This window comes from Cyprinodon tularosa, unplaced genomic scaffold (assembly GCF_016077235.1).
Source record: "Cyprinodon tularosa strain WSP-4 unplaced genomic scaffold, ASM1607723v1 ctg187, whole genome shotgun sequence".
Taxonomy (NCBI): domain Eukaryota; kingdom Metazoa; phylum Chordata; class Actinopteri; order Cyprinodontiformes; family Cyprinodontidae; genus Cyprinodon; species Cyprinodon tularosa.
Genome location: NW_024038657.1, coordinates 645,941 through 671,124, shown reverse-complemented (window position 1 = coordinate 671,124; position 25,184 = coordinate 645,941). Strand labels below are relative to the sequence as shown.

At 37.4% G+C, this 25,184-nt stretch overlaps 1 protein-coding gene across 2 annotated transcripts; it reads left to right on the top strand.

The window, feature by feature from the left end:
* Positions 1–1,532: 1,532 nt before the first annotated feature.
* ccdc187 (coiled-coil domain containing 187) lies at positions 1,533–23,920 on the top strand. 2 transcript variants are annotated; one of them, XM_038282679.1, is made up of 13 exons: positions 1,533–1,904; positions 2,215–2,306; positions 14,756–14,818; positions 15,137–15,275; positions 15,391–15,481; positions 19,312–19,390; positions 20,027–21,328; positions 21,769–21,890; positions 22,580–22,642; positions 22,740–22,874; positions 22,962–23,056; positions 23,143–23,237; positions 23,320–23,920. In XM_038282679.1, the coding sequence occupies exons 2-13, from the start codon at positions 2,258–2,260 to the stop codon at positions 23,466–23,468; spliced, it is 2,382 nt and encodes a 793-aa protein (XP_038138607.1). In that variant the 5' UTR covers positions 1,533–1,904; positions 2,215–2,257; the 3' UTR covers positions 23,469–23,920. The 2 variants fall into 2 exon arrangements, with proteins under 2 accessions (XP_038138607.1, XP_038138608.1); XM_038282680.1 differs by lacking the exon at positions 20,027–21,328 and having other exon boundaries at positions 1,542–1,904.
* The last annotated feature ends 1,264 nt before the right edge of the window (positions 23,921–25,184 follow it).

Below are 25,184 nucleotides of genomic sequence, written 5' to 3'. Positions count from 1 at the left end.
GGAAACTAAAGTAAATATCCAGTAGTTCCAATGCGGAAGAACTGATTATCTTACTGATCAGCTGTTTGTTTCTCATCCTTTTATATCCAAGTTTAAAACCGCGAATGTGGTCTAATACCTTATAGACCCCAAATGATCAAAAAATAGTAACCAGGGTGCAAATACAACTGTAGCCATGTAATCTGCATATCTTTGTTTTAAACCAAATTTCTCTATAGGTCTGAGTCTGATCTGCATATTTCTATTTTAAACTAAATGTCATTCTTTAACTGATAAACTTTATGATTAAAACATTTCAAAGATTGATTTTTCAAAAGTTTTATATTTATAAGTTTTGTCAGATGAGATTCACCTGTACAGGCCTGTCTCACGTGACCTGTAATCAATAACACTGTGGTTAATTATGCACATCAATATACTAACATCAAAGATGATAATTACAGATTTCAAGCAGAAATAAATTTTGTTTTTTATGGGGTAAAGAGAAAAGTAATCTAGGAGTCTTCAGTGAAATAAATAACTATTTTAATAAAAAGTTATTAAATAATCAATTTATGTAGATATTATTGCTTGTAAATATCAATTTTATGCAGAATGATTACTAATAAAGGTATGTAAGTAGTGACAATGGAAAAGATGTTCACCCAAAACTGAAACCTGAAAATTTTTTATCTACTATACCTTTTATCTAGAAAGCACGATGTTTGAATATATTCACCTATTTGTTAGCAAAGACTGTGGCAAAATGTCCCTTTGCAAAAAGTAGTATACTTGAAGTAAATTCTATTAAGAATACTTAGGTATAAGTGTAAGTTTCGAAAGTATACTGAACAATGTACTTTTAGTGTACTTGAAGTATTACTAAAGTAATACTTCTTCAAACTAAATTTGGACATTTTTGAGTTTACTAAAGTATACTTAAAGTATACTTTAGAAAACAATAAAGAAAACAATAGTATAAAATAAGTAAACTCTAAGTGAACTGCCTGGTTTTAAGTATGAAATTAGTGCACTTTTAGTATACTTTAATAAACTATTTTTTTCTAAGGGATAGTTTGTCTTTATTTAGAGAATATGGATGTTTTGCTCATTAATTTTCCTGTACATTGGTTATTGCTTGGCCCCCCTTATAAAAATGTTCTTGCTACGCCTCTGCCTGTAATATAAACATGCGGGGAAAAAAAAGATTGAACAAACTATTAGACGTAATCAATAATCTATAAAATGACGAGGACTGGAAGATGTATGTAATGTTTTTGTTAAAGGCTCATAAAGTAAATATAAAAAAATTAAAACAATTTATTTAGATAATTCAGCCCAGACAAACCCTACCTCCAGTGTTTGCTTCAATAGTCTCAATAGAGTAGCCTGATTTTGCCACCACGGTTAAATTGAATATTTCTATAAATATGCAGGTTTCTAATATTCCAGGGTATTTTATTAATCAGGTGTGAAAGCTTCACACTAATATCACCCGGTGCTGTGGAAGTAAAAAGACGGAGCCTGAAGGTGTGTACGTGAAGGCAGCATTCAATGACCGCCCACGCAGCTCAACAGGAGCTGTGAAGGAACAACCCACGGACCCACTGCTGGATCAACTTTTCTTCCGTCTGGTTTCTGTCACCGAACCAACAGCTCTTTGTCTGTGTCAGGGTGAAGCTCCGTCTCTATCCTGAAGGATTCACAGCCAAAGTTGGTGCGTTAGAGGCGGCCAGACGCAGCGCCAAGAGCGCACTTTATTTTCCTGAGATCCACTGAAGAGGAAAAGCGGAAGAAGGACTGAAACTGGACGGAGCCTGGACAAGTTGACAGTTTTAGTTATGTTTGGGACTTATTGAATAAGCAGCGTGTTTATAAATATATAAACGACACTGCAGCCTGTGAGGGCAGCGAATTGGAAGCTGGTAGGTTGCTTATAATTGACCTCTTTCTATTATAAACTTGCTACGTCGCGGATATAGTTGTTTATATCTTACAAATATCTGTTTTCTCCTGTAATATTGCCAGTCACCTGATTATATTTAAATTGCTTTTATATAATCCTTTCTGTTTTGCTTCTCATTGCTGACAAGATCATCCAACTATTTCAAATAGTAACCTCTAAACAGCCATGTAGCCATGTAATCTAGATATATTTGTTTTAAACCAAATTTCTCTATAGCTCTAAGTCTGATCTGCATATTTGTGTAATGTGTAATCTCTGTAATGTGTCAGGGTGTTCTATAACACCATGAAGGAGTGAGAACAGGGGGCAGAGATGGCAGAGCTGGAGATTGACCAATCCAACCTTCCACGTGTCCAAGAAGGTAATCCCACTAAAACACATCACTTCAGCCTTCATAGATCCATAACTGCATGAGAAGTAGGTGCTGGAAAGAAGTCAAGCTGCAATGAAACCAAAATTACAGACAGAGCTATGGCCACTTTATTAGTTACACCTTGCAACTGCAGAACCAGAGCCTCTTCCTCCTTCAGAGAAGTTCACTATTAGTGACATGGAGATAAAACAGAGGTTTTGTTACATTTCAGAAGATCCAAATCCCCCGCACTCTCATGATACTAACCTACCGCTCTCCCCACATGGTGCTTATTTCTACTGAGTCGGTAACTATGGAGCGAGCTCATTGGAGTACAGCGAACTGAAAGAGACGTTAACTTTAGTTTCAGATGATTTGGTGCCATCAGAGCCAGCAGGATGAACACCATCAGCGGTGATTGAATAGAATAGAAAATCCCTTTATATGTCCCACAATGGGGAAATTGTGTTGTTACAGCAGCAAAAGACTATAACAAAAGTGGTCACACGACTGTGGAGCCTAGAAAAGTGTATAAAAATAACAGACTAGTGAAGAGGTGAAAAAAAAATACTGTACTGTAAAGCGTTTTTACAATATAGATACTGTGCTCCTGGAGAATAAATAGCCAATACACAGCTGTGGACATTTTTTACAGTAGTAGATATGTGAAAAATAGCAGCAGCATCAGATAATCTTCAGATGGTTTTGAAACAAGGCTCAGTTGTTACAAAGGGGCCAAAAAGTGTTAAGAAATTCAAAAGCAGGATGCATCAGTTTCACTTTCTGATCTTTCCATCAATATGTCACCATTGCTTTAACAACATATATATATATATATATATATATATATATATAATCTTGTTCAAAGTCAGTCCAGTTTTGTTCTGCCAAGCTATTTTAGTACCAGTTTTTTCTTCTTAATTGTTACATGATGTAGACTTCTGCTGCTTGTCATATACACTATATTGCCAAAAGTATTTGCTCACCCATCCAAATTATTGGAATCAGGTGTTCCAATCACTTCCATGGCCACAGGTGTATAAATTCAAGCACCTAGGCATGCAGACTGTTTTTACAAACATTTGTGAAAGAATGGGTCGCTCTCAGGAGCTCAGTGAATTCCAGCTTGGAACTGTGATAGGATGCCACCTGTGCAACAAATCCAGTCGTGAAATTTCCTCGCTCCTAAATATTCCACAGTCAACTGTCAGCTGTATTATAAGAAAATGGAAGTGTTTGGGAACGACAGCAACTCAGCCACGAAGTGGTAGGCCACGTAAACTGACGGAGCGGGGTCAGCGGATGCTGACGCGCATAGTGCGAAGAGGTCGCCAACTTTCTGCAGAGTCAATCACTACAGACCTCCAAACTTCATGTGGCCTTCAGATTAGCTCAAGAACAGTGCGCAGAGAGCTTCATGGAATGGGTTTCCATGGTCGAGCAGCTGCATCCAAGCCATACATCACCAAGTGCAATGCAAAGCGTCGGATGCGGTGGTGTAAAGCACGCCGCCACTGGACTCTAGAGCAGTGGAGACGCGTTCTCTGGAGTGACGAATCGCGCTTCTCCATCTGGCAATCTGATGGACGGGTCTGGGTTTGGCGGTTGCCAGGAGAACGGTACTTGTCTGACTGCATTGTGCCAAGTGTAAAGTTTGGTGGAGGGGGGATTATGGTGTGGGGTTGTTTTTCAGGAGCTGGGCTTGGCCCCTTAGTTCCAGTGAAAGGAACTCTGAATGCTTCAGCATACCAAGACATTTTGGACAATTCCATGCTCCCAACTTTGTGGGAACAGTTTGGAGCTGGCCCCTTCCTCTTCCAACATGACTGTGCACCAGTGCACAAAGCAAGGTCCATAAAGACATGGATGACAGAGTCTGGTGTGGATGAACTTGACTGGCCTGCACAGAGTCCTGACCTCAACCCGATAGAACACCTTTGGGATGAATTAGAGCGGAGACTGAGAGCCAGGCCTTCTCGTCCAACATCAGTGTGCGACCTCACAAATGCGCTTCTGGAAGAATGGTCAAAAATTCCCATAAACACACTCCTAAACCTTGTGGACAGCCTTCCCAGAAGAGTTGAAGCTGTTCTAGCTGCAAAGGGTGGACCGACGTCATATTGAACCCTATGGATTAGGAACGGGATGTCACTTAAGCTCATATGTGAGTCAAGGCAGGTGAGCAAATACTTTTGGCAATATAGTGTATCTGTTTGAAAGTTCCACTATTTTGAATTTAGAGATTCCCTCCTGCTTACCTTGTTGTTCATGTTACCTGAGCCACTACAGCCTTCTATCATATTTAACCAGAATACCCAATCTCCTTAGAGCTCAACTATTATGTGGCATTTCCATCCATACAACAGAAGTTCTCTTGGTATCATCCCATTTCCTGACCTTTTTCAGTAAAACCAGGAGTTGGTTGTGTGTAAAAATCTGGAAATCTGGAGCGTTTGAAATACTTGGACTAGTCAGTCTTGTACTAACAGCTATGACAGATCCAGAAGTCAGTTACATCACATTCTGACTCTCACTTTGTTCTTCAGCAGGCTGTATTAAACCTTTTCTAGTTCCTAAAAACATAGATTTTTTTTTTTTTTTTTTGCCATATGATATTTTGGTGGTAACAAATAAAGAGACTTTTTGACAGCCCTGCAAAAATTTAAATTTAAGTCATTTTTGGTGTGAATGATTGCCTTCAAGTCTTTTTTTCTTAAAATAGGAAACTTTTTTTCTTGAGTTGAGGGAAATGAGACACTGTCAATTGAACAAGACAATTCAAAATTAAAATAAGAAAATTAATTGCATCATCATATTTCAAGTGTATATTATCTAATTATCTTTTTTTTTAAAGTAAAATATCTCATTCCATTGGCAAATCATCTTATTTACCTACACAAATTAAGGGCATGTAAACGTAATTCAAGAACATTTTATTTATTTCTAGTTTGTTTTTGCAGTGAGAGCTCTAGACTGGTGCCTATCTCCAGTTGTCTATGGGTGAGAGGCATGTGTGGAATACCCACATTTTTTGTAATTCCTTAAAAAAAGGCCCAGTATCTATCTTTAATGAGCAGCCTACATTGTTTTGTTTTTTTACAGTGTCTGTATTTTAATAGTCCTTTCATTCAGCCCAAAGTGACATGATAACTGTAGAATGTATCTTTTTTAAAAACACGAGATAATGTAATATAAGCTTAGATTATTTGTTAAACTAAAGATTAAACTCTAAAATTGAAATAAATGTATCAAGTTGTAAATGATATTCAGACCTTGTAAAGGCTTATCAAGCACAAATCAAACTAAACTCAGATATTAGTCAAAATTAATTCATTATATCAGTAGGGATTTCTTAAAAATAATCAATAAATACTAAATAAAAAGCTGTTTTTAATATAAGATTGCAATTTTATAATTACTCTTATAATCAAATATTCAGTTTTGTTCAGGTTAAAAATCGAGTTATTGGACAAACAACTGGCCCTTTGTGCAGATATATGTATTTATCTATTTCAGCTTGCTTTATGAACAACAAAAATGCATGAAAAAATTTAGAAATAACAAATGATATGTAACATATGATTTCTTTAGTGTAAACTATAGCATTTGAAGTCATGAGTGCAGCCACAGCTAAAGTTAAAAGTTCTAACATCAACATGTCAAACGTTTAGCGTTTTCTGGCTCACTTAACATCAATACAGTGGCAGCTGAGAAAGGTCACAAACAAAAAGGTGTGAAAAAGTGTTGGTTGGATACTGCTTTCTGGATTTTAGAAGACAATTTTCTATCATCAAAAGGCAAAATGTCGCTTAAATACTTTAGAACCCTTTTCATATACATAAGTACTAACTTACCCGATCTTTGTTTTTTTAGATGACAAGAAGTTTTCAGTCTGAAATCAAAAACGTATGTTTTTTTTTTTCACAGTTTGTGCCTAAGTTCTGCTCTGAGTGAGTTGTTCTTTCAGCAAATAAAATTTTTTAAAGTCTATATACTCCAAATGGTTTAATTGCTGAATTGGTTCATTATTACTACAATGTTATTAATCGGGAATAGTTGTACAGGAACAATAGCAGCAGTTTCAGAGCTACAACTAAAATGAGTGGAGCACGAAAAGAAGACGTACATCTGCCGACAGTGACATGCTAACTTTGACCTTTTATTATCACCTAAACACAGTGTATGTGTTGTCTAAGTATTTCACTAACATGAAACAATACCGTTAAAATAACTAACAGTGATTTGCATGCATTTCAGACATAAGCATTCTTGTTTATCTCCATGTTTAGACGAATTTCAAAGGACAGTTTAGACTTGCTGTGGATTGAGTCTTTGGCTCCATCTATGCAGGAAGAAGTTCATATGTGTGGGTTCAAGTAGGAGGGAATTTTCCACATAGACATTCACTGATTCAACTGTGTCTGTCATTGACATCACTGGTATGCTGAGGGTAGATAAACATTAGGAGATAGCTGTACTTTCTGCAGCACTGGATGCTTTGGATAAAAATTACCTAAGGGTTCTTATATGTGAGTCCCTCTGAATTAAGTTATAAATACAGAGGCAAAGGAATATTGTACAAATATCTATTTTCTCCTCTATCTTTTAGATCCCTTTTCTTTGATAATCCTAAATGAAACACGGTATGGCAATGTTTCAGGACAGCACAATGCACAACAAAGCACAAACAATACAATCAGGAATAAGGTTGTGAAGAAATTTAGAGGACTTTTGTCTTACGAACATTAGCTTAAATGCAGACCCTCTTGAGGATAACTGTTTATTCTATCATCTAAAAATACAAATGGCATTCCACAGCTTTGGTTCAATTCAGTTTATTTATATAGCACCAATTCACAAAAATGTAATCTTAAGGCACTTTACAGAGACAAAGTTTTCTATCTAAGGAAAACCATCTGATTGCATCGACCCATTGACTCGAAGGCAATCCCTCACACCAAGCATGCTTGTAGCGAGAGTGGAGAGGAAAAACTCCCTTTTAACAGGAAGAAGCCTCCAGCAGAACCAGGCTACATAACTGCACATCTATCTAGATGTGGATACTGAGACTTGCTTTGTAAGGAGAGCAGTACAATATGGCCTTTATGAAAGAACGACAAACAGGAGACGTGTTGAATGAAAGCAAGAAGGCTGTTTTGCAACAACAAAAGGTAGAAGATGGAGAAAAAGTTGCCCTAATGAGATAAGAAGTTTCTGGCCTACATGTAAAGTAGCCTATGTAGTGATAATGAACAACTTTAAGTGCATATAACTCTGTAGTAATCTACACTGTGAAACTTGGTTGTGACGCCATCGTCTAAACTCATGGCAATTCTGGAAGGAAACCAGATAGAGGTCAAATTTAGAGCATTAAAGGAATAGTACACCCAAAACATGATTAGCCTTCATTTTCTACTCACCCCCATGCTGAACAACACTCTGGAGTACTTTTTTGATATCTCAAATGCATCTGGAGATCTGGGAGGCTTCTTGCTGTCTGCTGACATTCAAATAATGGAGGTCTATGGTGATCCGAGACAGAAAGGTCCATAAAAGTCCACAAAAACGTGTCAATATTCCTCCATACTGCTCGTCCAATGTATTCCAAGTGTCCTGAGTGGGTAGCATCCAGAATTTACTCGAAACGAAGTCATTTAGAATGTTTTTAGAGCATAAACAGTAGTGTATAGGATTTCCTGAAAGCGCGCACATGCGCGATCACGACGCTACGGAAGCCGGCAGACAGCAAGAAGCCTCTCAGATCTCCAGATGCATTTGAGATATCAAAACAGTACTCCAGAGTGTTGTTCAGCATGGGGGTGAGTAGAAAATAAAGGCTACCGTAATCATGTTTTGGGTGTACTATTCCTTTAAGACTGGTGTGAAGGATCACCTTTCATTTGGGAAGTGACCCTACACATACTGATAGCTACAATGGGATGGCTTAGTTTGCAGAAAGTCAGTCCTCCAGGGCCCACATCCTTTATGTATTAGTTTGTAACCGGTTTCAATTTGCATGTTTCCAAGCAATTAAAGGTCTTGTCTATATAAAGCCTCAAACTCACTGCGAATCCAGACATTTGAATTGAGAAAGCTTCCTGGACGGGAAGTGAAACATCTTCAGACCTTGGAAACCCTGTCCAGTGGATTGTTTTTTAACTTTTACGAAATGACTATGACCTGGATGACTGAGAATCTTCATCAGTTTAAAAACTTGGAGAAAAATTCAGAAAAAAAGTGTAAAATTTACAATGGAATAGCTTTGTTTGTGAGTAGGAGCTTAATACAAATGTGTGCCACACCTTCCAGATTATTTCACCCAAATAATATTTGTAATTGTCCATTGTTTTACCTCCATGTCATAAATATGCACCACATATGACATAAAGAACAATTTAAACTCTTTTTTCTGATTAAGTTTGTGTCTTTTTTGAAGTAGTATATATATTATTGCAAGGCACTGCACAGACATTGACTAAATACTGATTAAAAGTATTTAGAAATACATTGTGGTTAAAAGCTAGATTTAAAAAATGCTGGCCTTGCTTGTCTGTGATTAGGAAAACATTCAGTGGTTAGGAATTTCTGAGCTGCGGCCTGGATAAAGATGGCTGGCTCAGTCTTTGGCATGTCTACACTAATGAATGGGTTAGGAATAGGTCTACATGTCTTTTATCAGGGGAGATAATTCAGCACTCCTCTCTAGTTTCCACACACAAAGGGAACTCTGTGCAGCTCTGCAGTTTTTATGCATGGACAAAGCCGGTAATAGCATCGATAAACTTGTCAGCGGAACAATAGAAGTATGTAAATCAGATGTCTGTTAAGGCCCATTTTCCCTCTGTTATTATCTACTTAGACCAAGCACATTCAAACTGCACTGCTGGCACCAGGCTTGTTTGGTTAACATCTTGAAGCAGCTGCTTATGTTTCGACAGTCCCAGGAGCCTTGTCCTTTTTCACCTACATTGTGTTTTTTCTCCAGCAGAGCACTGTCTTGGCTAAGTCAGCTCTCTTTGTTTTCATTGCACCCCCTTATCTATTCCTGTTTTGGCCCTCCTCTGGCTCCTTGTTATAGCTCTTATGGGCTGAGGGATCACAGCTCCCACAGGAATTCCCCCACCGCCCACTCATTCCTAATTTTACTCTCACCAGCTGACCCCTAAAGTCTCTTACCCCCTCACCCCTCTTTGTTCTCTTGACAACGAGGTCTACTTTTTGAGCTGCTTAGGCAGAATTTTCAACAAGATACTTGGAGCTGTGGCACAGACTGGCTGTCTGTGGTGAATTTTTCTATTTTTCAGAATTAGGAAAAAGCGAGGAGGAACATTGAGCGGTGGAGAGAGAGAGAGTGTAGGCGTTCAGCAGGACATTTTGGCTGAAAATAGAACCCTTGTCATTTTCTCCTTTTGCTGCTTTCTTTGTTGCCAGGCGCTTACCACTGCAGTTCTGCAAGTATCAGTGGAAGAGAAATATCCCTACTGCTGTGCTAAACTGCTCCCTCAAGCTGCATGCCTGTCATAATTTAAATATTTTTGTCCTGAATGATTTGCCATCGATTTCCCCCAATAGGGGCGAGCTGTTCATCTGCATATCTTCCTATACAGCTATTATCTAACTATAAAGAGGGTCTAACCCTTATCTCTAGAGTATAAACATTACACCTTGTTTCTGTTTTCTGACAGCTTTTTAACTTAATACCCTCTTAGAAAACAGATGCAGTCCTGTTAGCAGCCGTTGTTAAGAAGCTTACAGTAGTCGCCCTGGACATATGTTTTCCTTCTTTTACCATCAGGCCTGCATGCCTCACTTTCTTTCTCTCCAAACCTGTTCAGCAGCCATTGTTGCACAGAAGCAGTAAAGTGGCCATACTTTCAAAGAGTTTGGAAAAACAAGTTAAACTGCAGTCCAGACACAACCACACCCTCATGGAGGAGCATGCCAGAAACTTTTTTTTTTTTACTCCATCTCTCCATCTGCCCACCTGCTGCTGTTCTGTCTTCCTGGCATTTATACAGAACTGTGTCACATTGCCCTGTCAGATAAAGCTAAGACTTTAATTCTCCCCCTCCAACGCTGATGGACAGACTTGAGATCCATTTAGTGGATATCCTCCTAATCCCCACAACAGGTGTAAATGGTAAGGAATGTCTCTGTTGGTATAGTGGAACTCTTCCACGGCATGTGGGGGTTCATTTTTGATGTAAACAGATCCCTAGGCTGATCCCCCACAGCTCAAGCTTTTTATTTTTGCTTTTTTGCAAGTGTACATGCATTCTTAGCAACAATAGGCACACACAAGATTAGAAAAGTAGCTGCAATGTTGGATGAAAAAGACATCTATGATTAAACCATATGTTCATCGCCCCTCCCTTTCTGATCTATTCTTCTACAGCCTCTATGGTACTATGATCTGCAAAGTATTTTTCATTCAAAATAAGACGACATTTAGATCTATTAATATTAAAAATCTATTTACATAGATTTTTAATATTCTTTTTTTATATACTTCACCTTGATCTCTAAACAAATATCTGCTGTTGGTTTTAATCAAAGTTCTAAAAGGAGATGACTATGAAATGTAAAACCAATTATTCAGAAGATGTCGAAACTGATTTCAGTGTGAATCTGGAAATAACTAACATTTTTATGGTTCCTTAAACCAGTTATTCCCAACAGGAGGTACTCGTACCCCTAGTAGTCCATGAGTGCATTGCAAGGGGTACATGAAAATATTTTATCCCTCAGGTAATATCATAAAATAGGGCTGGCAACTGTTCTACTTTGTGGACCCAACTAAAAAGAAAAAAAAAAAAAAAGCTTTTTCAACCAAAAAGCAAGTTTTTCTTATATGTTTGAGTTCACCTTCAGCTTTGACACACATCCAAACCAAGCAGATGAACAGGCTGGAAGTAGAGAACAGCCTGAGATCAGCTGCGTTTTCAGCACCTGATCAAAGAAAGGTCAGATATATTAAATGATAAAAACAAGTCTGACTATAATTTTTGTTCTGAATTTGTTTCCAATTTATCAAGTTTAAATGTGAGTTACTCAGAGGAGCTCCGGTTTTATAAAGGCAGATTTATAATATGATTTTATTTTGTATTTATTTTTGATTCTTTATTAACTTCTGGGCAACATATTTATGTTCTTTTTTTAATTGAGTTGGAAAGAATAACATGCCAAAGAATTAAATGCTTAAGTTAAAAGATTAAATAAAATACTTTCTATTTTATAATTAGTTACGGCACGCTCCACTTCTGGGCAGTCAGCAATACTTTTGACTGAAGGGGGTACTAATTGAACTTTATTGATCTCACATTGGAGAAATTTGCCTCTGCATTCAACCCATCCCTTTGGGAAGCAGTGGGCCGTTATCGTGGGGCGCCCGGGGAGCAGTGTGGTGTTAAGGCTCTTGCTCAGATACCCAGAGTGGCAGTCTTTGGAAGTGGGGCTCGAACTCAAAACCTCGGGATTCCAAGCTCTATGCCCTAACCATTAGGCCGCTAAAACCCAAAGACAAAATGCTCAAAAAAGCTTGGCCTTAAACAACAGAAAGCAACAATAACAGCAGGAAGAACATGTGATATTCTTAAAAAAAAATCCTTCTTGGACCATTTTTGTGTTGTTGTTTTCTTTTCCCTCTAAATTTTGTGTGCATTCTCTTTAATTTAGTTTTATGTGACTCTGTTTTTTCGTCTGCATTTTATGGCTGTGGTATTGGGCCGCTGTAGTTGTCGGTGAATGTAGAAGTGTAAAACATAGCCAGCGTTGTTGCAAAAACCAAACGTTGAAAATGAATCCCAATCTTTGATGTTTCACTCCTGAGTGAACTGCACAGATGGGTCCTTCTGTCTGCACATAATAAGCTCAGTATATCACCCTTTGATTGAATCTTGTCATTTGTATACTCACTTTGTATTTCAAAGCCTCTATTGTAGATGGAAACCTCCTGGAGGTTGCTTTCTTGAAACCCGGTAGCTAGTTTGGCACTTTTATTAGATCAAAGTGAGTTATAGGTTTTTTGGAAATGGAGAGGAAGAAAACACAACAATGGGGCTGTTTGTTTATTTTCTCTGGACTTACTCTTTACTTTGTTTGACAGATGTGTAAACACTCAGACTGGCTAAAATTCTGTATTTAGTCTCATCCACATCTTTAAACAAACAAAGGGGATAAAAAAGGAAATATTCTAATTATAGAGGTGTTATCCTTTATGCCATAGGCAGAACCTATACGGTTAGAGGGATTCTATATTGACCTCATTAGACATTTCTCTTAGAGGTAGACTGTTGTAGTTCTTTTATTTAGCATTTGTTTATCCAATCTATTGTTTCTGCCATCATTTAGTTCTCAGGAGTTTCCCAGCAAAAACATTATTGTTTTAAATTGAGAAACTGCAGTCCACAAACACCTTTATAAAGTAAATGACTCTAGGATGGTTTCTAATCTTAGACACATGCAAAAAAGGAGCTCTTCTTAGGCTATCCTGAAGCAACGCCAGACTCTTAATATTGATTTTCACTTGCTCTTGTTGAACAATATTTCAAATGGTAAAGTACTGACATTTAGAAAATACAATATACGGCTGTGCTAAAAAAAAAACCCACAAACCTTAACAGTAATGATGAATAAAAATATGGCAAATAATAATTTTGTAAAATAAAATAATGATTTTAATTGCTGTTAAAAAATTATTCCAAAATTCTAAAAGACTTTTTGAGAAATTAAACCAGGTCAAACTAAAAGTTTTAAGTTTAAAAGTGTTAAAGGTTTTCCACTTGAGGGGTTGTGGATATAACATATTGCTAGATGAAAAATATGTTTATCTTAAATCCAAAATGTTTACATATTTTTTTTTTTTTTTTTACAATTTTGCTATAATTGCTGCTCAGGGATTGGTTGATCTGTCAGCTAAAGGCACGTTTTAGAGTCTCTGCACTCCAGTTAATGATTATTCAATTACTAAATTAGTTGATGATTATTTCAATAATCGATTAATCACGATTGATTGTTTCAGGACTAATATATATATATATATATATATATATATATATATTATACAACATATTTCAGTTAAAAACTAAAAACCTAAACTAAAATAAACTCTTCCAGATAAACTTTGGTTTATCTGGAAGAATTTGGGATATGATCAAATAAGCTTTTCACTAATTTAGAGTGATTTGAATGGTTTCAAACCAATTCACAATGTAAATGCATGAGGTGAATAAAACATTATTTGGCGAAATACATTTTATTAAATAATTTGCTTAATCAGGAAGCAGTAAACTTTAGTCAAAGGATTCTTTACCCTTTGAAATCGCTAGCAGCAAATAGACATCAGGATTCTATTAAATGACTCTTGGTCATACTTGGATAATTGAAATGTAATGAGCATCTGAGGAACACATGAACACTAATGTTGTATCAGTGTTTAAACCCTCAGTAAAATAAAGCTTGTCAAAGCTTCAACAACAGCTCAAAACCTATTACTGCAGCATAACATGCAGTCCATCCTGTTAGCTTTGTCTTTAAAAGATGTATTGTTTATCTAGATTCTGTCCCTAACTGTACCAGACCTGAAACCTCTGTCCATGTCCTCTGTCCCAACAAGGGACACCTCTATGGCAGGGGTCCTGCAGAGCCAGTTGGCTGATAGGGGGTTGCAGAGCAGAGAAGAGAGCACACACAGCTGTTTTATGAGTAAAACTGCACCCTCTTCTCCAGTGATCATGTTAAGATGAAACATGGACATTGGTTCTGAATGTCCAAAATTATTACTTACTCTAATTATTAATCTTGTCAGTTTTAGGCCTATTTACACAACTACCATAGCATTAGGTAAGTTATTATATGCTGTTATATGAAGCTGCAAATATAATCCATTTATCAGCAGATGTCCCACAGAGCTCTTTATTCAGTTTATTTGTCGATTATATTAATAATTAATCTGTAGTCTGTGAGCAGCATCTTTTATTGTTTGAACAAAATTTTATTATCTCTACACATACTAAATCAACAGAGGAGGCTGTAGGCCGATTAACAGATGTTATAAGACAAGCTCCATGCTGGCTCAGCAGAATGTGTTCCAAACAATTTTCTTTAAACTCATTTTCATAATTTTCTGACAATGATTTGACTTAAAATATATTTAGGGTCTTAATAGGATCGCACACTTTTTAGAATTTCTGAATTTCTTCCTTCATAATGGGCGAGAACTACAGAGGAAAGTTCAAACATTTTATCTACCTAAGGAGTATTTTTGTTTATGACTATAACCTAACCCTTATTAAAGAAGATGAAAGATCGGATCAATGGAGGCCATTGCCAATTTTTCTCAGTTCAGTTTTACTTATACCTCTTAGAATATCTCTCATCTTTTCCCTCTTTCATTTGTTGTTGAGCATTTAGTTCTTCTTCGTAGAGACCTGAACTTTTGCTGATGTCTTTTCTTTCAGTTTGCCAGACCTTTGCTGTGCTGGAGGATGGCGTTCTGGCACACAACCTGCAAGAGCAGGAGAGTAAGTATAAAATGAGTCTTGCCCGTTTGACAGCTTCTTATTAAGTGCCTGAAAAACGGCCCCCTCTTTTACAATACCAACGAGAGTTGAAAATACAAAGGCTTTAAAGAAGTAGAATTTATTACTGAACTGTTTTCATTAGATTAACATTCATTTGTAGCACATCTTCTGGATTTGGTTTGACTCCCTTTTGCTTTTACTTTTTGAGTCTTTGCACTAAAAGGATCTTTTTGTCTGGTTTTAATACATTTCACGATGAATTTGAAGGTGACAGGCAAAACTACTATAATATATTCTTTTTCTTTGCATTGCCTTTAGTTGAGCAATACTATACCACCAATATCCAGAAGAATCAGCTGGTGCAAAACGACATCCGTATAGCCAGGAGGCTGCAGCATGAGGAGGAGCAGCAGCGGCGGGCTCAGCAGAGCGCCCTCAAACAGGTTTCCAGACAAATGTAAGTTTCCACAGCTTTTGAAATGTATGTTTCAACAGGCATGCTTTCTATTAGACCAGTGTATTTGTTTGGTAAATCAGCAGTGTAAGAAGCCATTTCCTTTCCTGTTAAACAGAGAGGAACGGGACTTTGAATATGCTCGGGCGATTCAAGAAGACCTCCGACGCTGTGCTGAGGAGGCAAAGAGGAGGGAGCAAGATGATGAGGTGAGTTTTGTGTTCTCACTAACAGTTCTTTGCCAAAGCATGCTTAAATCCTACAAATATTATACTTTTATTTATTTAAAATAACTATGTTGCTACGTATTGTTGAACAAACTTTTATCTTATGCAGAGAGGAGATATTTTAGAGCGGGGGAAACTGGTGGTGATCCCCAGGCCATGTACTCCCCTAAACCTTACTTAAAGTGACTCTTAGATTCATTTTAAAAAATATAAAAATGTCTCTGTGACAGCGAAGAGGTAATAATACTCTTGACCAGTAGATGGCTCTTCAAGTACAGACACAGCTGGGTTTTTCCTAGAGTGACAAAGAGAAATTGGAGAAAACTGTATGACTTTCATGATAAACGTGTGTGTTTAGTCTGCTTAGAGATGCTATTTGAGACTAATGCTGAAAGGGCTTCTATTGTAGCTGAGCTCAGGTCAAATTTTAATGAACTGCAACTTTCGCTTCTGACCATCATGTCATGGAGGAGAGTTTAATTCCTCTGAGGAATATATTCATGCTAAACGCCAAACTTCACTTTACTGACAAAGCACAAAATGTACAAAAAAAGGTTGTTTTGAGATGTACCTTATTAAGCATGACTTCAAGCATTACAACACTGATTAAAAGTACATTATCCTTTAGTCAGAAACTGATGTTTGAGTGGTTATGCTATTAATATTAGAAAACAAACACAAAAAAATTGGAGCTGCAAAACAATGCATTTAATAAATCTTTTTTTTTCATGTTTCCAGACACATTTAAAAGTTGGACTAAAAGTAAAAAAAAAAATAGCGATTAACTTTGCTTTAAGTTTTTTAGAAACCACGTAAAGGTCTTGGCTGTCAAACCGTTCAGGTGTTCATTAAATGATGGCTGAAGCAGTTTCTCTGGTGGCTAATTCAGAGTATTCTCAGTTGGTGTTGCAAGGTTTTAAAGTTAAATGTACATTGGTGGGCAATTAACTTAACAATTAGGTACACTGATTTTTTTTCTTCTACACAATGTTTCTAATCTGGACAACCTTTGCGTTAATAAATAATTAATGGTGAGAAAATAATTCATGCTTTGTCAGTTTTAACAACTTAACAGTTTGTGTGTTATTAAAAAAAAAGGGAAAAGTCCCACAGGAGACAGAATGTTTGATCTTGCAGCCTGAATATGGTGGTGCAGGCAGATGGCAACCATCAATCTCATCTCAGATGTTTTCATCTTCTGGCTGATGGCCAATCCTAAAACTTGCCTTTATGTTCACATTAATTATTTAAAAGAGCTTCTATAAAAAGAAATATTGCCCACATTGGAAAATAATAGCTACATTGTAAGAAGCAAAGATGCTAAGAAAGGAGTGATCTTTGCAGTTAACCTCACCATCTGGCCCAGCAATCTGTGCCTCAAGGCCACTGTACCATAATGTTTTCTTTATGCTTCTCTTTCTTTTTCTATGGGGTGCATATAAAACTGTGTTGTTTCAAAACTGTGAGCTTTTTTTTTAGATTAGTGTTTATGCACTTAGTTTGATGTTAAAATAGACAAAAAAAGCCTTCAGTAAAACTGAGATTTTCCTAAACATATTAATGACAGTGTCCTACTTTAGTATTTTTCATTAAAATAATTTTTCTTTCAGTCTTGTTTTAAGATTTCAATAAGTTCAAATAACAGAATAGGCAGGTGCATCTCAATGACTTTTCAGTTTACCGTAATTCGCTAAAAATATTTAGCCGTAATAGAAGCATTTTAAATAGTTACAAAAATATAATTTTTTCTAATTTTAGAATTACGAGAGTGAGCAAATATTTATCAGTTTTTTAATCATGTTACCTTCAAAATTAGAAGTTTACAAACACTCTTATTTCCGTGACTTCAAATAAGATTAGAACATTTAGATGATGATGCAATAGGTATGAAGCATCAGATACGTTTTTCACAACCCTTGGCACGCCTGTGGATTTATTTCAAGGCAACACCTTGACACAAATAGATTTTTCAAATGGACATTGACTCCTGTGATACAGGGAAATGATTTCCTAAGTGGCTGGGGAAGGACAAAGTCAGTGTTTTGGAGTGGGTGCAACAAAGCACTTATCTCAGCTGCAGTAGATATGTCAGGAGGAAAGATCAAAATTACAACAAATTGTTGTGAAAAATGCATAAGGAAAGATAAACAAAATATTTCAGCAAGTCTTGTTCTAGACCTTAGCAAATCAAAATACATTTTATTCACAAAAATACATATTTGAATATGTAGTTTCAGTGGTGTGCAATAGTAGATTTGTTGGTGTTGGTCTTTTTCCTTCCTTATGGTCTGGTTTGTGTTCATTTTGAAATTAAGCAAATCATCTGCACTGGTGCTCTGTTAATACCTTATTTAATAACTGGCTGAAATAGATGACACATGTTTACCTCCCATTAGGTTGTCTTTAATTAAGAAACAGAAGGTGTTGGGGTGTGCAGTTTTAAATGCCAGATCGCTGTGGCTCTGCATACCTGGCCTGTCATGGTAAACTGCTAATGATGTGCTGATGTTGTAAAGTTGCCCTGACTACAGACAAAAAGGAGCTGGGCTTGCTGTTTGTTTTTTCATGTAATGCAGAAATACAATTTACTGATATTTAGGAGATAATCAGTGGTTCCCTTTTTGAAAAGCTGTACCTACATCTGATGCAGTCTTCCATAGGGAGACCCTACAGTGGACTTTTTAAACTTTTTTAGTCTATTGTAACTATCCAGCATATTTATATGTGAAAAGTGAGTTCCTCCCTTGTGCAGTAAGAGAGTTGAAAGGTTAGATCGTCATCCAGATCAGAGCACAGCACTTCAAAAACAGTCTCCAGAGAAGATATAAAATAAAGAAGAAAAAAAATTGCTTCTTCTCTGTGTTAAGTAAAACAATAACCCAACACAAATTATATATAATGTGTTTTTTGTTCTTGTTTAAAAAGTAGATAAAGCACATCAAGTTGGTTTCTTGTGACAGTCTATAGTATAGCGCCACCTGTTGGCTGATCTTAATGTGAGGTGAATCTTATGTAGCATCATTTGTTTGTTTTTAATTTATAGAAAAACACATAGAGGAGAAAAACGCCCTTAATATTGCAGCAGAGAATTATGGTTTTATAGAACATACATATAAATGTTTTTGAAATATTAGCAATTTTCGTGGTCAGTATGAAAAAGGCAGTCAGTTTTATAAATAGAATTTCTGTGAAAATACCTCCCAAAATCTATTTATTTGTTTAACCTTTATTTAACATGAAAATCCTTTACACTAAAGAAGTTATGTGACTTATAAGAAAATTAAGATTTAGATCAAAATCAAAATAAATTTTCCCCCAAAAAAACTTTATTTTTGTTTACTTTTCAACAAATTTAGCTCTGTGGCTGACATGCTTTTTATACTTCTAATCCTGCCACATGTTTTTTAGGAGCTTTTTAGGGCCAGTTTTTCAGGATTGAGAACCTAACTATATATTTATTCCTGTATGGATTACAAAAAGGATGTATATTTACCAAATCCCTTTATAATGAGGCACAGCAGTTCTGTCCATTTGGACACAAGCTTCTACTTCCACATCTTGGGATGTTGGTTTACCAAATCTATGTAAGGTTTACACCTCATTGTATTACCTACGCTCCTCGATGCTTTAGTTGCTCCTGCAGTAAAACTCCTCCACAACACAATGCTTCTAGCTTTCTTCTTTTTCCTCCAAATGCAACGCATGTCTTTTTGGCCAAAAACATTATTTTTGGTTTTTATTGACACATATTGTCTCCAAAAATATTATGTGTCCATGTGTAAATTTGCAAACTTTATTCTGTGGTTTTACAGGAAATAGCTAAACGGCTACAGGAAGAGGAGGAGCAGGAGATCAGGAGAAGGAGCCAAAGCCAAGAGGATTTTCATGAAGGTTCATTTTTTTTATTCTTGCCATTATTTAATAGTGATTTCATTGTTTTATTTGTGTTTTTGTTACCTCCTTACAAGCTCTCTGATATGTAAAAACCGATATTTAAATATGGAATGCTTTTTTTGGGGGGTTAGGTGTAAATTAGGTTTAGACAGTTAAGTCAATATTGCTTGGTTTAATGTTCAGCTGCAAAAATGAATAGAAATCCTGTGATTATTTATTTTTACTTTGTTTGTTTTTTTATCAGAGTACAAATGTTTGTTTCAGTTTCTTTGTGGAAAATCTGAATCGGAGTGTGATGGCATAAAAATATCCCTTTTTCCACACGAACATTAACAATGCATGCCCTTTTTTTCAAAAGAGATTTATAGTTTAGTGGCTCGCTCTAAATCCATTTTCTTTATAGAAAGTTGTTTTTTAAGCATGCCAGCACTTTTTAGCGCATATTAATATATGCAAACACTTTGGAAAGCCTTAAGGTTTCCAAAAACATTCCTTTAAAGCAATTAAAACTAGTTATAACTCATGTTGCTTGAAGCTATTTAGAGAATGTATTAACTTTACTTGTCTTGCACCATCCGCTAACAGACTCACCCGTCTTCATTGCTTTTGTTTGCATGTTTATCAATGCTGAAGGCAGCACCAGTGACCCTGCGCTGCCCTCCTCTCACCAGCACACGTTCAGTCGCCCTCTGCAAGGAGAGGAGCAGTACTTATCTGTCACCACCAGGTGGCAACATTCTACCTCTCACCGTGGCTCTGTGTTAACTGGGACTCAGACTAGTTCTCCCAGGGGAGCAGTATCTCAGAGCAACACAAATTCATGGTCAAATCAAGGACAGGTAGACACCAGGGGGGCGGAACTGAGAGAGACTATTAATGAAGATTCAGACGACTTGGATGCAGTTTTTACTGAACAGCTTTCTCTTTGGGCCAGGCGCTTGTATCACAGAAACACTGCCCCCCCTCAAAAGCAGGCCTCTTCTAGACCCCCACAAGAGAGGAATTACAGAAGTCTCAGCACTCGCAGCAGCTTCACACAGAACCTCAAAAGCTGGGAGGAAGAGACAGGGAACTGTGCAGAAGACTGCTATGAAAATGAGTGGAGAGTGCCTAGAAACGTGGATACTGAAAGGAAGAACAGAAATACATATGAAGACGAACATGAGGAATTGGACAGGAGGTCAGCGAAGGTTTCTGAAAGGCGATGCCGGCGCAGTGAATCGGTGCGCATACATGACCAAAGAGGTCACAGAAACAGGGACTTAGCCAGAACCTGGAGCTACAAGGAGAACCCTGATAAGCGCGTCCACTTCCAGGATGACCAAAGGAGATCTATTAGGCAGAACAATGAAAGCCGGAAGGTTTGGGAGATGCTCGGTCAAATCCTGCAGGAGAGGGGTGTGCCTGTGAAGGTTAGTGACAGCGGGGCACCACTACAGATAAGGCCTCAAAGCAGAGACAGCCAGGTGCTTCATGGGAGTGAGGTCTCCTATGGTGACTCCCAACCACATCAGAGAGCCTTCTACAGAGCTGCCACCACCAGGCATAGTTTCCATGGAGATATCCGGCAGAGAAGGAGATTGTCAAATGGAGAAAACATTGGGAGAGTTTACAGAGAAGACCAAGACATGCACCATTATAACGGAGCGGTTTCTGAGATTCATAGAGAAAGAGATAGCAATACAAGGAGGAAAGAGCACAAATATGCAAACACTGACAATGACAGAGAAAGAAATGCAAATCAACCCCGGATAAGGAGGACAACAAGTGAGCGCAGGCACTGGCATAAGATCCCAGAGCAAACATTAAGTTCAGAGGAGGAGCAGGAGGTGGAGAGAAGAGCAGAGCGTCCGAGAAGAAGAGCCCTACACCGTAGCCAAAGCTTCAGCACCAGCAGGGGTTCGACCACACATAGGTCAAAGCACATAGCAGCAGGTAACACCTGAACCTGCAGCCCTCTGTAACCTGCAGAGGGGAACACGTTTGATGCTTTATTCTTTCTATCCGGTCTCTTAATCTTTCTTCAATCATTGCTGTGGGAGTTGGCTTCAGCTCTGACTTTGGCCTTTATCTGCAGTGGGACATTTCTGTTTTCACTCTAGAAACTCTTACTTCTTTAGTGTCTCTTGGGTTGTGGCATTTTAGCAATAGTCTTGATTTGCAAAATGACCTTCTCATTTCTTGGTGTGATTCCAAACAATTTTTGGGCTTGTGGATCTTTGCTGCTTTGATTGCAAATTTATTATTGAACTTAAACCACTTTTATAAAAAAAAAGAAATCATCTGTTTCTTTGTGTTAGTTTTTTTTTTTTTTTTTTTTTTTTTTAAGTTGCACTGAACTCCTTTGAAATGACATAGTCAGTCTTTATACTTAGGGGCCTCACTCCAACCAGGACCAAGAGAGGCAGGACTGGACCTTGGAGAGCTGCATCAGGTCCTACAAGATGAAGAACTGGCTCGTAAACTTCAGGAGGAGGAAGAAAAGGAGTTAAGGAGGGCAAGTGATTCAAGAACTTCTGAATTTAGTACAGTGCTTTGTATTTAGTGTATTTAGTGCTTTGCGAATGTGTTCAACTCAATTGAAAAATGTTGACGTTCTATAATTCTATAATCACAAACATCATGTTTTAGTGGGGTATTATGGGATGGACAAGCATAATTAATGCGAAAGAAAAAATATCCATGGTTTTTAAAAATGAAGCATTCTTTTTGTATGTTTTAGCATTTAAAAAAATAGAATTCTTAACACAGTATGTTTACTAAGCCCCTTTACAAAGATACCCTCAAATAAACCTATGTTCTACCAAATGCGCTGGGAAATCATTCAGTCAGTGAACGGAGCACTTTTGTTTGATTGAATCTCAATACAAATCGAGATTTTCTGTGAAGTTGTCTAAGGACGATGGTGAACAAATCACACGCTTCAGAAATAAGGTTGTGAAGCTCTTTTAAACTACGTATTGAAATCTTTTCACCTCAATTCTGCACTATTGAGTTTTGCCTAAAATTCCTATGAAACACATCAAGTTTGAGTTTGAGTGGATGACTTGAAAAAATGTGAAGACAGATTAAGGGTTGGGAATAATTAAAAAGCGCCATAGACACAGATTTTGTTTCAGGAGCAAAGTGGAAAGACAAATGATTTTTTACTTTTTCTTTTTTTTTTTTTTTTTACAAATCTTACAGACATCTTTACGCAATTCCTACCCAGAGGGGGACTTCAGAGTAGCTCAAGTTGCACAAGATGAGGTATAATTGTGAAAGTCTATAAATTGTCGATAACAATAAATTATTTAGTGGCATTACCTTTATGAATGATAATTTATTTATTTATTTTTTTTTTAAGGAAATTGCACACTTTATGCAGAAGGAGGAAATGAAGGCAGAGCGAAGATCTCGTGAACTGGAAGGGCCGGGGTCTTGGCACGAGCACAGAGCCATGATTAGTCACTATGAAAGACGAGCTGCCAGGGAGAGACCGGTAAATGTGCTCTTCACCCTGGGAAACAAAACTGCAAGATATTTTAACGATCATAAGGAAATAAAGGAACTTTGTCCTCATTTTCAGGTCCAAAGAGAGAGACTTGACTCAGAGGGTCTTCCATCACCTACTGAAGAATGTTCCCCAGAGAACCAACCACCCAGCCCTATTCATGCTATACCGTAAGAAATTTAAAATATATATATATATATATTTACTGTATCTCCTGTGAAATATACATTTTCCAACTGTAAAATGTTTTTGACAGAAAATCCCAGCAGATGAGAAACATTGCAGAGGAGCTGGACCCTACTTTCCCAACCCACAGCCATGTCCCAGAGAGCTTTCGAGCAGGACAAACTGGTATTAAAAACAGGATACGTGACTCCTGTTATATACTGTCAGAACAATAGCTTTATCCTCACATTGTTTTCCTTCCTTTCAGGTCAAACCAGTGGACCACTCCCTGTAGCACCATCTGGCTCACAGGACATCCTTGAGGAACCCACATTTATACCACCGACAAAGAGACAGACGGATAAATCTGGACGAAATAAAGCCAAAGAGAAACGAGAAGGATGCAAGCAACAATGATATTAAACAGACTGAGCTGTTGGGATAATTTAATGTACAAAAAAATTATCTGTCTAACTACAGTTCTCATTGCGTATTGCTTTATTTTAAAAATGAAAGGGAAAACCCAGCCAGGCACTTTGGGTCAGTTAAACAAACACGGATTCATTTGATAAAGAATGATCATGTTTTCAACACTGAAATTATAAGGGAAATTACTAATTGTGTATATTTAGTCTTTAAACGATAATAACATTAACATTGTGAAGTTCTCAGAAAACCAGAAACTGCACCGTCTATTTCAAACCCACCATTTGCTTAGAACAGAGAAGTGACACTATTTTGATGGCATGTGAGCTTGTTTTACTTATTCCAACAACCTACCTTTGTTTCAGGTTTTACTGTTTATAATGGTATATTGACAATCAAACAAATTTGCCCAAAATGAAAATAAAATACAAATTATCATTAAACTGTCTTGAAATAGAATGTTATAAAGAAGTATCCGTACCTCTTTAAAACATTTTTAGGTTTTTGTCTCGATGGCATGACTAAAGTCTTTGTTTTTATTGCGATTTTGATATGAAATGATGCATAGCTTTCTGGAAGTTTTACAAATGCAAACCTATAAGGTATTCCTTCCATTTTTCTTTACCCCCCTCTGAGTTGATACATCCTTGCCATCTATCTTTCACATATCTAGAGCTCATGCGCAGATCTGATGGAAAGCTGCTGTATGCTGTAGCTTGAAAGTCGTGCTGCTGTTTTGCAGTTGGATTTAAATGCTTAGTTTGATCCTATACATCAGACCAATACAGGGCTTTCTGTTCCTGCTCTGACTGTACCTTAGTGTTGTCCTGTTTGAATGTGGCCATTTTCCTTGTCTGACATTCTTGTGCTGCACAACCAGGCAAGATGCCAGAAATACACAACTGATAGTTACATTTTAAGCAGAATTTTCCACCTTTGCTTTGGATCTCTGTTGCTCCCTCAGTTATCGTTTTTGATTTTTGATTCTTTCACTTATGCTCTCCTTTCCTGACCTGTCAGTTTAAGAGGAAGTTGTTGTCCTTGTAGGTTTGCAATGTTGCCATGATCTTTCGTTTTCAGTCAACTGACTGAACAGTACTCCTTGGGCCGGATTTATCAAGATCCAATTTTGCGTGCAGTAATTTGCGCTCGCAAACTGGAATTTTGCGCGAGGGGCTGAACCATGGTTTGCGGGTGATTTAACAAGAGTGATTGCGTAACTGGTGGAAGGTGCAAAACTGTTGGAGACGCCCTATTTAAATGATGGTTTTGCGCGTTTTGTGGTTTGTGGCAAAGTAGTTTGTAGTCTGTACAAACTAGTGCATTAAGAAATTTAAATCTTACAGTGACCCCCAACAAAAAAAAATAAAAAATATATATATATAAATTAACAACCTTTATTCCCTAAGGTGGTATGTGCTGCAGTAAAAAAAAAAAAAAACAAAAAAAACAGGTGTTTTGTATTGGCCTGTGACTGTGGATGAGATCCCCGCAGCATTTGGCACGTTGCTCCACAGGCGCAGGGGGAGAACCCCGACCCCGTCGGACAGCACTTCTGAAAAAGATCCCAGCTCTCGCTGCAACTGTACGCTGGAATGACCCAAATGCAAAAAAGTGCAATGTTGCAAGGAGTTTCGTGATATCTGGTATTGCGTGGGTCCTCCTTGTGCCTGGCTCCAAATCCATTCGGAGTTCCCCCAACAGCTC